Source organism: Suillus discolor, assembly GCF_016758755.1.
Source record: "Suillus discolor strain FC423 chromosome Unknown F5147scaffold_12, whole genome shotgun sequence".
Classification (NCBI taxonomy): domain Eukaryota; kingdom Fungi; phylum Basidiomycota; class Agaricomycetes; order Boletales; family Suillaceae; genus Suillus; species Suillus discolor.
Window position 1 is genome coordinate 239,483 of NW_024541259.1, and position 14,848 is coordinate 254,330.

General features: G+C 46.9%; 4 protein-coding genes across 4 annotated transcripts; 2 read left to right on the forward strand and 2 right to left on the reverse strand.

The window, feature by feature from the left end:
- Positions 1-1,512: 1,512 nt before the first annotated feature.
- F5147DRAFT_571363 (isoprenoid synthase domain-containing protein) lies at positions 1,513-4,111 on the forward strand (the record flags this gene model as incomplete). Its single annotated transcript, XM_041431043.1, has 4 exons — positions 1,513-1,853; positions 3,277-3,369; positions 3,428-3,716; positions 3,773-4,111. The coding sequence occupies 4 exons, from the start codon at positions 1,513-1,515 to the stop codon at positions 4,109-4,111; spliced, it is 1,062 nt and encodes a 353-aa protein (XP_041295860.1).
- Positions 4,112-7,550: 3,439 nt separating this feature from the next.
- On the reverse strand, positions 7,551-9,718 carry F5147DRAFT_681125 (uncharacterized protein). The gene is made up of 4 exons (XM_041436351.1): positions 9,662-9,718; positions 9,340-9,591; positions 7,703-9,110; positions 7,551-7,645 (listed from the first exon to the last, which is right to left on the reverse strand). Exons 2-3 carry the CDS (start codon positions 9,537-9,539, stop codon positions 7,787-7,789), a joined length of 1,524 nt encoding a protein of 507 aa, XP_041295861.1. The 5' UTR covers positions 9,540-9,591; positions 9,662-9,718; the 3' UTR covers positions 7,551-7,645; positions 7,703-7,786.
- A 355-nt stretch (positions 9,719-10,073) lies between these two features.
- On the forward strand, positions 10,074-11,172 carry F5147DRAFT_681128 (uncharacterized protein). The gene has a single exon (XM_041436352.1). It carries the CDS (start codon positions 10,083-10,085, stop codon positions 11,160-11,162), a length of 1,080 nt encoding a protein of 359 aa, XP_041295862.1. The 5' UTR covers positions 10,074-10,082; the 3' UTR covers positions 11,163-11,172.
- Positions 11,173-12,220: 1,048 nt separating this feature from the next.
- On the reverse strand, positions 12,221-14,828 carry F5147DRAFT_608061 (Alpha/Beta hydrolase protein). The gene is made up of 6 exons (XM_041432373.1): positions 14,586-14,828; positions 14,258-14,525; positions 13,141-14,206; positions 13,046-13,093; positions 12,626-12,989; positions 12,221-12,569 (listed from the first exon to the last, which is right to left on the reverse strand). Exons 1-6 carry the CDS (start codon positions 14,652-14,654, stop codon positions 12,360-12,362), a joined length of 2,025 nt encoding a protein of 674 aa, XP_041295863.1. The 5' UTR covers positions 14,655-14,828; the 3' UTR covers positions 12,221-12,359.
- Positions 14,829-14,848: the final 20 nt, after the last annotated feature.

Below are 14,848 nucleotides of genomic sequence, written 5' to 3' on the forward strand. Positions count from 1 at the left end.
CAACAGGCTAGTATACCTGTCCAAATGCCTCGACCTCTCTAGACTACCTAAAGTTCGAGGTTTTCGTTCGATCAATGTGTGTCCTCTTTCTTGTGTGTCACATTCTTCCTTAAAGCATCGCAATATAACACTCGGCTCCCCTCTTCTGTTACTTTCCCTGGTACTACCGCCTGCGTCGTACAACCCTGCCCGCACCATTAAACCAATACACCCCGCCACCCAGTGGAAATCCCTGCATTTCCACATTTCTCCTGCTCCACAATATTCATGCTACCTGCTGTACCAAAGGGTGCGCTCTGCCATGGTACCGCGGGGAGAAATGGAGGGACAGTTCCAAGAGACTAAGCATGAGTATATTCTTCATGATTTCGAGAAATAATTGAACAAGAGGGTAGTGATCGCCACCATCTGGAGAGTCGTCTTCTGCCTTGGTTGGATGTGATCAACTTCCCCCTGACGGCTGGCTTCAACAGCAAATGAGCCAAGTTACCGGTCCTCCGGTTCCACTTCTGGTTTTTCGAAACTGCTCTGTCCACATCCAGAATGTGCAATGGAATGGTTTGTGACCATAAAGAACCGGCCTCTGGTTGTACCGGGTCACTAAGCAGAATGAAGACTTTCCTAGAGTGAGCTAGCACAGAAGTTGCGGATATCGACGAGATGTATGAACTTCTATCAGTAATACGGGTAGAGGATCTAGCCAGGCCCCGGAGAGAGTTCACAACATAAGATTCAACTATGGTCGTGCCTACCTTATCTAAGTTTGATATCTATTCTACTCGGAGCAGAGCCGATCAGTACACCTGTGAGCATGTTCCCATGTTTTACGGGCCGAAATGCTCTTTCCTATACATGACGTTGTAAAGCAATGTAACCACGGAGTGTGCAGTAGCCTGTTACCATTCTGCCACCATTCTGCTGCCAAGCCATGGCAGTAAACAAGAACATTTCGGCCTACAATACCGGTGGCTCACTGGTTCACTGATCTTTCCATGTCCTTTGTGAGTTCAGATGTGGTTGCTTGTCCTCGAGAAGGTGTGTCAATCAGTAAACCTTCTTCTTACAGGTTCTCCGGCCGCCGTGGTACAGGCCCCGCTCACCGGAACATGATGATCTAACTTTCCAGTACAGGTTGTGATCTCCCGTTGTGGGTGAGTATTGTGCTTGGTCCAGGAACTTGGCGTGATGGTTGACGAATCTAGATAGATCATCGGGACTACTCAGGACTAAATTTATCATCCACAAATGGGAGTTTAACCTTGTCGGTCAGACTCAGTGACCGAGTCCTCAATGTCATGATGTGGGTGAATTTCAGCCTGACATCTTGATGCCTAGCTATAGATGCACCAGACATTTTGTGGCTGAATAGTATTTGACACATCCAAATTTTACCATATAAGGCGGGCATGTTTCAGAGCAACTCAACAATCTCCCAACTCAATCCTAGCTTGCATATCTCATTGTTCTATTGGCTTGCTCCGTCATTCACCATATATAATCCCGACAACCTCCATGGTTCCTATTGCAACCTCCACCATCACTTCTTCCGGCTTTGAGCCTGCGGGGTTTTTTTTACCCGACCTCTTCAACGATTGCTGCTATCCCCTGCGCATGAATCCTCGCTCTCATCGTGTCTCTCGCGCTTCTGAACAATGGCTTTTCAACGAGGCGCATGTTTCAGAGCCCGAAATTGCCAAATTGAGGGCCATCCGCGCATCTGACTTAATTGCATATTCCTACCCCAATGCAGATGCTTCCCATCTCAGAATCCCCTTAGACTTCCTATACTGGGCATTCAAGTTAGATGACTACCTCGATGGCCATGGTGTTGATGATGCGAGGGCAATGCACCTGTTCATGGCAGGGTGATACTTAACCGTGTCTAACTATACACAGTACATTTTGTAAGTTTGTCTCGGAGCCACCAACATGAAGCTTCACAAAGCTTAACAGGCACAATGCCTCACTGGTTCTAAAGATTGGGATCTCTCTTGTGATCTTGATGCTACTGGAAATATTTTTCTCAGGCTTCCAAGAATAGCACTACCATCGGAAAAATCACCAAATTAGGATATTCCAATAATCTCACTATTCCCACATACCTCCCTGGCTCTACTGCTGCACCAGAGCTTTCCCCTTGCTCACTCATGTATATAAGTAGTAGAATAGCATGTACATACATAAAATGATACAATAGACCGCTTTTTTCATTGTCTGAGAGCTTATACAGCAGTCTACAGTGCTGACTACAATATGTGCATCCCAGGACTAAAACATATTCGCTTTTTTGCCCCTTTAGCAGGGAAGCAATTCTGGCTGTATATATCATATATTAGAGTGTTAATGAATATATTACACCGCTTGTTTGAGCCTCTGTAGTGTCCTACATCAGTAGATATGTTAAATTCATGAATACCTCTCAAAAAACATAAACCAGTTTGCATTTTTTTAGTGTTTAGGTATATAGACTGGTGAATATTATTTCTAACATCTCTTTACTAGTATATACATTATATCAAGAGTATAGGTCAGTAGGATCAGTCCCTAGGGTGATATGTATTGTCATCTTCCTGGTGGTTCACTCCCATTTTTCTATGGGAGTGAACCACCAGGAAGATGACAATACATATCACCCTAGGGACTGATCCTACTGACCTATACTCTTGATATAATGTATATACTAGTAAAGAGATGTTAGAAATAATATTCACCAGTCTATATACCTAAACACTAAAAAAATGCAAACTGGTTTATGTTTTTTGAGAGGTATTCATGAATTTAACATATCTACTGATGTAGGACACTACAGAGGCTCAAACAAGCGGTGTAATATATTCATTAACACTCTAATATATGATATATACAGCCAGAATTGCTTCCCTGCTAAAGGGGCAAAAAAGCGAATATGTTTTAGTCCTGGGATGCACATATTGTAGTCAGCACTGTAGACTGCTGTATAAGCTCTCAGACAATGAAAAAAGCGGTCTATTGTATCATTTTATGTATGTACATGCTATTCTACTACTTATATACATGAGTGAGCAAGGGGAAAGCTCTGGTGCAGCAGTAGAGCCAGGGAGGTATGTGGGAATAGTGAGATTATTGGAATATCCTAATTTGGTGATTTTTCCGATGGTAGTGCTATTCTTGGAAGCCTGAGAATCACCAAAGGAATCAGAAGCCGTTAAGCTTAATTGTAGGGGATTGATAGTTTACAAACAAACTTACAAAACCATACCATTTCTAGTCAGTGAGTATTATGCTTAATTTTAACAGTATAGCCTGGGCAATGCGTGAATGTTGTATTTCTGCATTACGCGATCCCATTAACTTCCAGATGGACAATCCTGCTGGAAAGATATGCAAATCGTACACTTTTTTTTTTCAATCACACATACTTTCTGACAGTCTTTATATATCCTTCTAGGATTTTCAGTCGCTTTATAGAGACTGCCAGCCCCGGCTGCACCAAGCAGTTTATCCACACATTTGACTTGTTCTTCATTGCTGCATCTAAGGAAGCAGACAATCATGCAAAGGGACATAACCACAACCTTGAATCCTACACCACCCTGAGGTGGGACTTGTCTGGCTGTAAATCTTTCTTTGTCTTCATCAAATATGCAGCTCGAATGGATCTCCCAGACGAAGTAGTATCGCACCCAATGATCATGGCGATGGAGGACGCCACCAATGATTTTATTAGTTGGTCCAATGTAATGCCACATTCTGTCGTCAAATGCTGTGATACCGCTAACATCACCACTGACAGGATATTTGCTCTTACAATAAAGAGCAATCGGACTGTGACACATATTCCAATCTAATTGCTGTCCTCATGCACGAGCGAGGCCTAGACTTGCAAGGCGCTGCCGACTACTCTGGTAAGCTGTGTAAGAGTGTCATCCAGCGCTTTGAAGACAGCCATGCTACCCTGCCCTCATGGGGAGAAGAGGTCGATAAGCAGGTAGCTATCTACATTCAAGGATTACAGGACCTGATGGTCGGTTCACTGCACTGGTACTTTGATTCTGCTCGCTACTTTGGGAAGGATGGGCAGACTGTGAAGCAAGACCGATTCATCAAGCTACTTCCCCAAAGGCCCTTGTAGAGCCTTGCACATCAATTTCTCTAGGTGGGATCGAGTTCACTTCTTGCATCACGCAATTCTGACTGCATTGACTTGCGTCTTAGAAATTTCAGTCCTCATCTATGCATGATATAAAACTTCGACGCCAGATTGACGGGCTTCGCGGTCGTGTGTACTATGTAGAACAGTCTGATTTATGATTTAATCGTCTGCGCTCCAAGCCAACCATTGACGAAAATTTAAATATGCTATAGTATGAATGTAAGGCATTAATGTTTCAACCATTGGATCTTTGATGTTTCTCTCCACCGCATTAACTCTCATGACTGCTGCATGCATTATTGGCGACTCGCGAGTGGCACTTGTTCAAGGAAAAGGTGCTGTGCGCTAACTCCACGACAACCTCATCGGTTTATTTTCGTGGACTATTATGATCTTGTAGTGCGAGTCAGTGCGATGTCCTCGCCCATAACATGGACTGAATACTTGATTAGCAAGATTATATCAGGTAGTACTACACATGACAAATGCTCGGTACTCTACACGTGTATTCTATAGCTCGATATAATATCCTGGTACCCAGTCTCGAGAACGTCCGGGAAGTGTCTCTATCCCAGTAGCTCATTTGCAACACAGCCTGCAAGAACAGTAACAGACAGTGGCCATGACGAGTACTACGAGCATCCTGAAGTCCGACGAGAGCAAGGTGTAGGTGTGCTACTGATTTTCATATGCAGGATTTGCAAGGCATGAAGTGCGGCAGCAGAGGATCGAGTTCGACAGTAGCCTAGATACAGTCGGCCATGGGATCAAGAGCCGGCCATCGAAGCGAGTTTCCTATGGGATCGCTCCCAGCCACTGTTTATCAAAGCCAAGTTCCTTAGACAGATGAACTTGGAAACGCAGGCCAGAAGGGGACTTCTGAATTGGGATTTGTCCAGAAAGATGGTAGTATTTTTTTTTTTGGATCCTCGTTTATTGTCCTGTGGGGCAGGGCCCTATGGTGGACACTACATATGCTATGGTACTATTTGAATTATGTGTTTGGTGCTTTTGTTTGTCGACTCTTTGCAATGGTCCGTGCTTGCGCAGGGATGTGGACGCCGTCTTAAGGCGTTGGTATGGTGTATTACATCTTGGGTGCATTTCCTCTTCTCGTTCTCTTCTTCCCTTCTCGTCTTCTTCCTCCTCACTCCTTCTCCTTTGGGGGGGTTACGTCTCCGAAGACCTGTTCCAATCTTTTCATGCGCGCGATGTATTTGAGTGTTGCTCTTATTCCTTTGCCATGATGGTAGTGTTACTAATGAGCCAGTGCAGAGCAGGTGATTATGCAGGCACAGAGCCTATCAATGGCGCAAAGAAGGTCCGACAGAGTCGGATAACAAGTATCAAGCTATTCCTTATGAATGGAAAATATACTTGGCTAGTGAGTGATGGCTGACTTTGCTAACACACACCTTATCTACTTTGAGATCCGCATGTGAACTGTTTCAGAATAGGAAGAATTGCCTCATCAAAGTCAGGAATGAAGCAGGGTTGCCGAGTAACAAGTGTGAGCTTCGGTGTCAGTTTTGGACAAAAGGGAACCGTTAAGCTGGGAAGCATTCATGCGGTGATGCATCTGTTAGCATGCAAGGGCTCTAACGCCACAAGAATTCTCAAGTCTCAAATCTTGATGAGTGACCTGTTATCACTCGGAAATTGTTTGGCTTCCACAGCAAGGTACAAGCAAAAACTCAGTGAAGATCTCGCTCACCGCATGGACCGTACATAATAAATCTGTTGATATTTTCGCTCTTTTTCTTGTAAATGAGGTACAGAACATTGTAGCTGCACTCCCTCTGATATATGTATCAGTTCAGTATGTCCTGTTGAGCTATTATTTATTGTGCAAACCTTACTGCACAGGGAGGAGCAGAGTAAGGCTTGGGCTGGCCAGAAAATGTTAATATTTTAAAACCACCAAATTTGGACATTTTGAGCGGTAGTGACCGCTTCGGGCAATTTTCTGGCAATAAAATCAATATGTACATAGTTTTATTCGAAGAACGTAAAGCTACTTGGAGGATATCTGAGTTGAGTATTTTCCAGAGGTACTACTTACTGTTTCTGAGGTCTTTTTACATTACACTGCTGGTACCTTGTTTTCGCCACGGCTTGGCAGCTGAATGGTGGCGGAGTCCAGGAGTGGTAACAGGGCACTACGAGGACATCCAGGAAATGGGAAGTCTGTGTGAAGTCTGCAGACTCTGCGTCCAGGTCTGTCTCTAGGTCTGTGTCAAGTCTTTGTCAGTGTTACCCGGGAGTTACTAGGGGAGGTCTGTCAGCCGCCAAAGGTCTGTCTGCCCGCCGTCTTAAAAGTATAGGTGGCGGGCAACGAGGGAGGCAGCGGGGAAACGAGAGAGTGTGGCAGGAGGGACTGCAGGCAATGAGAAAGGTGGTGCACAAATGAGAGAGACGGCGCATGACAAGAGAGGTGGCGCGCAACGAGGGAGGTGGCAGGCAAACAAGAGAGGGTGGCGAGATAAGATGATCGATGGTTATGTAAGATAGGCTCGTGACCAGCCTGGCCTAATACTACCATGGTTGCACAAGTGGTGTAGCCAGGCTGGTCGATCTCGGAGTGGCGTGGCAGGGCGGAGCGAGGAGTTTGAAATTTGATAGGTGCCAGTCATGCCGGAGGTAGTTACGATCATATAGCACAAGTTATGCGTCTGCTCTCGCTCAGACTGTATGCTATGTTAAGTTTCAATTTACGAGGGCCCTCTCAACAACACAACACCAGCAAGTTCTCGAGGCTTTCTCGCGACTCGATATTCTTTCCCACTGGCAAGGATCACAACGTCCGATTCGCGAAATTGTTCCAGCTCAGATGCCTCATATCATTACTTTCTGCGAGACACGTTGTACTTCGAGCTGCGACAAGCTCTGGAAAGTTTGAGCAGTTTATCCTAATCAATTATTATGTAGTGCTCCAGCGCGATGTACTGTTAACGTATTTGAGAGGATACTGTACTTTTCACGGTACAAACGAAAGAGTTTGCGGTAATGTTACCCAAAGCGGCATACCGGCATCTGTCAAATTTCAAACTCCTCGCTTCGCCTGCCAAATCACTCCGAGTTCGACCAGTCTGACTACGTCAATAAATTCTCACCATCTCAAATTGACGCATAGTCAGACTGGTTACGAGTCTATATGTAAGACGGCGGGCAGACCTTTGGCGGCTGAGAGACCTCCTCCGGTTACTCCCGGATAACTCGGACAAAGACTTGACACAGATCTAGACCTGCTGGCCAGTGGGTGCGAAGTCTGAGCAGACCTTACAGACTTCTCAATACCCTGACTTTCTGGTCACTACACACGATGTGCTTACGTACTTAAACATGAGACTGCACTCGGTTACCTACTGACCCAGTATCCAGTTGTTTGACTTACTGATATTAGTTCAGGACAAATGACTAAAATAACAACCACACTTTAGAATATCATCGTCTACTGGCAGCGAATATCATTTACAGCGAATGTATGCGAATGTAAACAAGATTTGAATGGTACTGTAAGAACACAAGTGTGATGATGGGTATGATACAAATACAATCTCTATGACCAACCGTCTGTAGAGCAACACAACCCATTCCGTTCCCAGCACGACCTTCGCCAACAATCTCGTAACAATCACGAGCCTCCTCTCCACCTTACACTTCTCCAGCTCCCCTCATTTCCACAAGCGCATCAGAACTGTCTTGCTCTACCACGTGTGCTTGTGCAGACTTCGACGGGTACGTAAGTTCCTCGCCCGTCTCGTCGCAAATACGCCTAGAAAACTTGTGGTCCTCAGGCACGACGGAAGCATAGAAAGGAAGGCCGCGAGGAAGGGCACGCGAAAGGCGCACCAGACTGTTCGCAAGGGGTCTGGTAGAAACTGCCAACGTCAAGAGGGGTCGAAAAAAAGACTCTTGTGCAAGAATTGGGAGGTATTTGGCGCGAATAGCGCCAACATGGTCTGGCTCGCTTTCGGAGAGCCCTAATGAGGCCTGAGAGTCAATCTCAGGAGCAGGCACAGGCTGCATGAGATGGGTTGGAATCGCCACCTCGCTTGCACGCACAACGGCTGTGGTGTGCAGGCGACGGCCCTTTATGATTGTGGGGTTCTTATTGTCCACATCACGGGCGCGTTGTCTGCTAATAGCACCCGCAAGGCCCCGCTCAAGACTGGCACTGTCAGAATACTTGAACTCGTCGGCGGGAGTTGGAGGAACGAAGCCGCTCGGGTGTTTCACCGTGCCGTCAGGCTCCCTGATTTCGAAGGGAACCTTATGAGAACGCGGGCGCGTACTCGCCATGGCAGAATGCACATGATCGAAGTCGGATTCGAGGACGCGTTCAGCTACTGAGGCTGTCTGTGCAGCGCGTTCTTCATCCTCATCTCTCGCGTGCTCTTTGGCACGTGCAGCATCACTAGTGCTGGTGTGGCCCTTTCCAGGAACGACAAACCCGCTCGGGTGCACAAGAAAGCCATCATTGTCGTAGTGCTCGACAGGGATCTTGCTGACAAGGCGGCGTGTGCTGGCCACAAGGTCGTCGCCAAGAATAGAGTCTGAGAGGTGTTCCATGAGTGCAGACTCCTCATGCTTGCGTCTCTTCACGGCTTTGGTTTGTCGGGTCGGATCGTGAATAGCTTCTTCAGCAGCTGCAACATCAAGACCAGCGGTATCCGTGGCGGATGGAGAAGTGGTTGACGGTGTGACAGATGATTTCATCAGCTTATCCACCTGGTGCTTGCGATCTTTTTTGTGCTTGATGTAAAAGTTGGGGACGATGTGTTCTTCGTTGTAAGACTCAGAGGGATAGTGACGACGGGCTGATGAGTGGAAGGCTCGGATTTGTTGCCAAACGGTGCGAGGGACGTAAGCTGCAGGAGAGGGTGTTTCATATGGTCCCTTCTGTTCATGGTACGGACCATCCTTTGACCAATACAGAGCACGTAAGTCACGGGGGCGGGTAAAACCTCCCATGTACCTAGTGAAGAGCAGAATAATTAGGACCGAGACAAAAATATGAGCATGATGAGAAGATATACGAGCAAGCGAGGACAAATGGAGACTCAAGGTTACACGGACGATAACGGTTCCAAGAATAACGTTAATGACATCATGGAGCCAAACCAGCAAGCGAGCCTCCATTGGCATGGTAAGGCGTCGTATCCATGGACTTACAGACTGAGGAACAACATAACAAAGATACTCACGTCTCGACTGGAGTCAATGCCATGGTTATGTCCATAGGCTCATCTCTTTCGACCTTCTCGATGCGACGCTTTATGATGTGTGCCTGCTCCTCTGGCGATGTGGGTTGATGCTCTGGTGTTACGCCATATACACCCTTTGTACCCTGGCGAGGTTTGGGTTTGGCAGTGCTAGCATATCGCTTGGAGATTCGCGGAATCATCGTGGTGTCTGCGAACAAGAAGGGCGCCCTAAGATACGGTGAATATGCTGGCCTGTCGTGGTAAGTAAAAGAGTCCTGTGTTGGTCGTCAGCTTTTAGTGTGATCTTTGCAGTATGACCCACCAGCTGATAAGCAACTAGTAGTTTGAGAGAGCCAACTCCAAGTGAACTTAAAATATGGGGTGTTTAGGTTTGTTTGGAACATCCGGCCGGGTCTTACGTTAGACGGACTGGTCACGAGACTAGTCTGACGTAGCCGAGGCTCCTATCCCTACGGGTAGAGTCCTTGCATACTTTTGTTTCGTGTCTTTCTTGCTTGCTTTATCTGCATAATACCTGTTTAGATGGGCTGTATACTCCAGATAGAAAAGGTATTTCAGAGGGAGACCGACCGTAGCAGGGCAGAATGAAGTACTGCATATGCATCCGTCAAGCTACAATTGTATTTGGGTTTATTTGCTTAGTAGTGGGTCGACCGAGAGTAAGTACTCCTATATTAATTTCTCTCTTTGCAGCAAACAAAAATCCGGCGGAAGTCACAAGAATGAACTATTCAACTCCTCCTATCAATCGCCTGCCAGTAGAACTCCTACAGCAAGAATTCTTGCTCATATTAAACGATATTCAAGGAAACCCCAGTATATTCTCATTTGGAGACACATGCATCTCAGCCGATGTTGCCAGTCCTCCCCTACTCCTCACTCACGTGTGTCGCCTTTGGCGAGATATTGCACATTCGACGACAGCAATCTGGTCGCGCATCCATGTTGCACTTCCCGGCCGAATTCAACCATTGAAACCGTTCCTTCCATCTCTACTAGAGGTTTGGCTCGCCCGCTCAGGACGTCGCCCCCTCAGCCTTAGTATCGTGTCCGAGCAGCTCTGCTACTCACGCGATCCGGAAGCCAGATGCTTGCCATGGCTCCGCCCATACCAATCAGAGGCGGATCGTCGACTGCTTGAAATATTGCTTTCTGTAAGGGGGCGATGGGAGACGGTGGCTATCATGTCACCTGCCATTTATGACTGGAGTGGTAACATCGATACACCTCGGTTGAGAACATTAAAATGTTTTCTACGAGAGTTCAGGAGATTTAACGCACCAAATCTCCATTGCCTACACATCTTCAATCGAAGTGATTTTCCTGCCAAACCTGCTCCTATCTGTAAAGATATACGTCATCTCCGCCTTCAACACACTTCCGTCAATGCTATACGCTTCACTTCGGTGATTTTTCCTCATCTGGAGACCATGATAGTGGATGATTATTCCCTAGGTTCTGGTGATAGAATTGACACTGTTGCACAATCTCGCCTCAAATCAATGACTCTTCCCCTCACATCGGATCGACAGGAATTCATCGACATACTTGATGGGTTTCATCTCCCAATGCTACAAAAATTGACTGTGGTGGTGGAAGAACTGAGATCACTAGAAATCGAATGCATTATGGCGGCTTTGGCGGTGGCAACTTGCTCTGAGCCGACAGTAGACTTGAAGATGGCCACACCGCCAAGCAAAGTTGATATAGATATCGTTGAACCATTGCTCTTGGTCGCGAAGGAAGTTACTGTCTGCGGAAAAGTACTTGAAGATCCTGTTGGAGGGGCATCTGTGTTGTAGTAGCTTCCCCATATGAGTACAGATTCGCAATGCAAGTATAAAACGAGGGTGCTTGAATTCAAACGAAGGTCACCATCACAAGCGTGCCGTAGGTGCGTACATGGGACTGTCTAATTTCGTGCAGTTGGTGATTGCACAGCATACTAATCACCAGCTTGAGGGTTGAATCATCTTGGGCTGGCCAGTGCTAGAAACTAGGTGAGACATCTCGGTGACACCACGTTGTGCGCAAGCATTTGTTGACTGCAAGCGCCTGCAACCATAAGTGGAGAAGTTGCTACAGTCGCGCGGCCGGTAAGACAATACGATCAAATGAGTACACACCTCGACGGAAATATCGACCACTATCCCACAATATTGTCTTTCTCCTCTTCCTGGGCGAATATATCCTTCAATACTTCCCACTGTCACGTCGTTTCTTGTGTTTTCTAGTCTGGAGCTAAGTGATACTGCCAATCGCCGTCATCTTACACCGGCGGGTCATTGTCAGAATTGTTGCCAGCATGTTTTAAAGATCGCACAATTCTTTCGGAATCGCCTTGGATGGAGAGACATGTGTCAGTCGACCTTTAAGTAACAAATACTTACTTACTTTTCGTCTCCGTGAACAAAAGCTCCGAGTCAAGGAGTGTATCGTGCCGGCCCCGGAAGAAAGAGCCAGAAAGCTATAGGAATGGTGGAGCCGTATCTAAGCCCTTTGTTTGCCTTGTAGTAACGGTACCACGACAGATTGGCGACCCGATAGGGTCCCGTACTTGCTACAAGCCTGAAGTTTGAGCTACCAGTGGAGGCTCAGTAGGAAGCAGGGTTGGTTCAACGGCACTAAGGTCGACCGTGACATGAAAAATATCTTCTGATAGACACCTCGTCAGGACCGGAGGAGTCCACTTGACAATACCCAGCAAAAAGTAAGACAACCATGATGATGTCCCACTTAGTTGTCATTCTGGACCCAAAAGCTTGGTTTGTTTGGATCCAATGGTTTTGCCAAACAAACGCCTGCACTAGTAGGCGCGGAATTACGATCTTCTCCAAGATCAAAACTACATCTTCACAATGCGCATCATATAGTACTAGTACCAGTCATCAGTGAGCCCCGTTGAAAAGAACATGTATCGCGCACAAATCTGTTTCATTCCCTTCGTTCATACTATTCATACATCCGAGTTGTCATAACACACTGCTGCTATTTCATTCTCACTTACTAACAGAGGCCCTCACCATGCTCTTCTCGTACCATTCCCTCTCAAACTCAATCGCCTTCTTGATCGTCTCCGAGGTGCGCCACCCATGCTGTTCACCATCGAAGAAGTACGCCTCAACATGCCCCTTGTTTTTAATGACCCCATCAATTATAGTCCACGATTGTGCGGGCGGAACAACTTCATCATCATTACCTTGAAGGACCTGTCGGAAACATGATCTACCTATCAGAACGCACTTTCATCAGCACAAAAACTTACGAGTAACGGTGTCTCAATTCTCGCGGAAAAATACACTGGACTACGGTCATGATAGACATGTGGTATCTCTTCCTTCGTACCACCGAGAAGCTTTATCATGTACATAAGTTCGAACTTGTGTGTATCGTCTGCAAGTAGCTCCAGGTTTGAGATTCCGAAGTTGCTTGTGGCACTCGCGAAAAACTTGGGTTTACTTGCCGCAGAGGAGGCGAGGGAAATGGAGGCAAGGACAGTATATCCACCTGAGCTCCCGCCGCGGATCGCAGTGCGCTTGGTGTCGATGAGGGAACGTAGTTCGGGCGATTGGACTGCTTCGATGCAGTCGCTTACATCGGTGATACCCCAGTTCCCTTTAAGGCGCTCCCTAGTCACATCGTCAGTGCTGCTCCATGTAAAAGATGATGATAAACATTTACATACACATATGTTCGTCCGTAGCACGAAGAACCACCGTAGTTTATATCCAACCTGCAATTGATGAGCATGATGATCCTACAGAGTGCGCCGGGACCTACCAAGCATATCCTCTGCTTGTGAAATACTGCTTCAACCAGTTCAAATTCTGGGTTTCTAATCCTGTGGGTCCGCCGTGTACGCCAAGAACACAGGGAGGCTTTTCATTTGGAATGTTTGAACCCGCATACGCCGGGTTGTTTGGAGCATAATATACGGCATACACAATATTGTCACCCGCCAGTTTAAGTTCAAGAGGGATTGGAAGCGAAATGATACCCTCAGGGAACGGTGCAGCGGACGTCGATGCGGTAGATCTGAGTACCTGAAAATCGGGCACGAATGATGGTCCAGTAAGAGTACAGAGCATGGCTGCGCCAGGGGCGTTGCTTTGCAGTCCTGTGAAGACAAAAGTATATTCCGACACGCGCCGGACATGTTCGACAACTACAAAGTCGAAGGACTCGTCTTTGATCTCCTTGTAGGATCCTGTGGTGATATCAACAACATAGAGGACGCTTCGGCCACCTCGCCATGCAACACAAATGGCTTTTGTGCCATTATCGTCCAGGAACGCGAATGGGTAATTTCCAAGCGTCCAAGGTGGCATGCAGAAGTCTTGCTGCACAACAGACGAGAGGACTGGTTTTGTGCGCGCCTGAGTGTATTCCCACAGGTTTGCGAACCTGTCTCCCTCCTTGCCTTCGTCAGATGTGAAGAGAAGCTTGTCGTTGGAAGCCCACAAGGGGTAACACGCGCTGATTGTACTAGCGCTACCAGCTACTAGTTTCGTGTTGCTTAAGCTAAGTGTATGGGTATTGGGGTTGTAGTGGACGTCAGCCACGTAGAGCTGTCCTCCCTCCCAAGGCATGTCTGGGTGCTCCCAGAATTGCCATGTGATTTTATCGCCAGAAGGGGAGAAGGTCGGCGCTGCATAAAATTCTCTTTGTGCATTCTCAGTGCAAACCAAGGGCGTGACAGTCGTAGCTGCGGAGTTGATGACGCAAAGAGAGTTGCGCACAGTTTGCGGTGTGTCGTGTGTATGGTCTTCTAAGACTGCGACAAGTAGGTCAGTGTGGACTGGGTGTACAGATAAATCTGCGTAGCGATAGATCTTCTTCGGATCCTCTGCACGGAACGTTAGTACGGCGTTGTAGTCCGGAATATCAACATAAGCACCTGGTGTGATTGGTTTAATCTTCCCATCTTTAGCGGCATAGACAAGGAAGTCCGCAAAATTTGAAGAGTAGACAGTCCCGTTATAAGCGATCGCAGCAGCTCCACCATACTCGTGAACGCGCGTGCGTGCATTGAAGTCCTTGGCGAAGACTTCATTTTGAGTCTGGTTACTCAGAAGCACGTATCGACCACCTTCTGATGCACGCTGTTCAATGTAGTAGATATCTTTCGTGACTGGGTCTACAAATATGTCGCTCATAGAGACGCTCTACGGTGCAAATCAGTTTCAGATACTACCAAGCGATCTGAAACGATTTGTGAAACATACATCCTCAGCGATAGCATCAGCTGTGATGGGGGACTCCCAAAGGCCGTATGGAGCATATTGTCGAGACATCGCAATAATCGTTGAGAGAGTTAGCAGATTGGACACAGGTTGTGTGGGAGGAAGAGAGATGGAATCCACGGTACCTGTTATATCAATTGATGGTGACTAGGCACGACATTGATGCACTTTGCACATGCACTTTGCAGCATTTAAAAATCAGAGGAATCGCAGCCACTTCAAAAAGTATGCAGAAGTACATTTTG

Excerpts from the sequence above, each read along its gene's own strand:
- F5147DRAFT_681125 (XM_041436351.1), bottom strand. The coding sequence starts at position 9,539 with ATGATTCCGCGAATCTCCAAGCGATATGCTAGCACTGCCAAACCCAAA. Across the intron at positions 9,111-9,339 it reads GCATTGACTCCAGTCGAGAC|GTACATGGGAGGTTTTACCC; the intron begins GTGAGTATCTTT and ends GCTCTTCACTAG.
- F5147DRAFT_681128 (XM_041436352.1), top strand. The coding sequence starts at position 10,083 with ATGAACTATTCAACTCCTCCTATCAATCGCCTGCCAGTAGAACTCCTA.
- F5147DRAFT_608061 (XM_041432373.1), bottom strand. The coding sequence starts at position 14,654 with ATGTCTCGACAATATGCTCCATACGGCCTTTGGGAGTCCCCCATCACA. Across the intron at positions 12,990-13,045 it reads TGCTACGGACGAACATATGT|GGAGCGCCTTAAAGGGAACT; the intron begins GTATGTAAATGT and ends CGATGTGACTAG. Across the intron at positions 12,570-12,625 it reads GAATTGAGACACCGTTACTC|GTCCTTCAAGGTAATGATGA; the intron begins GTAAGTTTTTGT and ends TGTTTCCGACAG.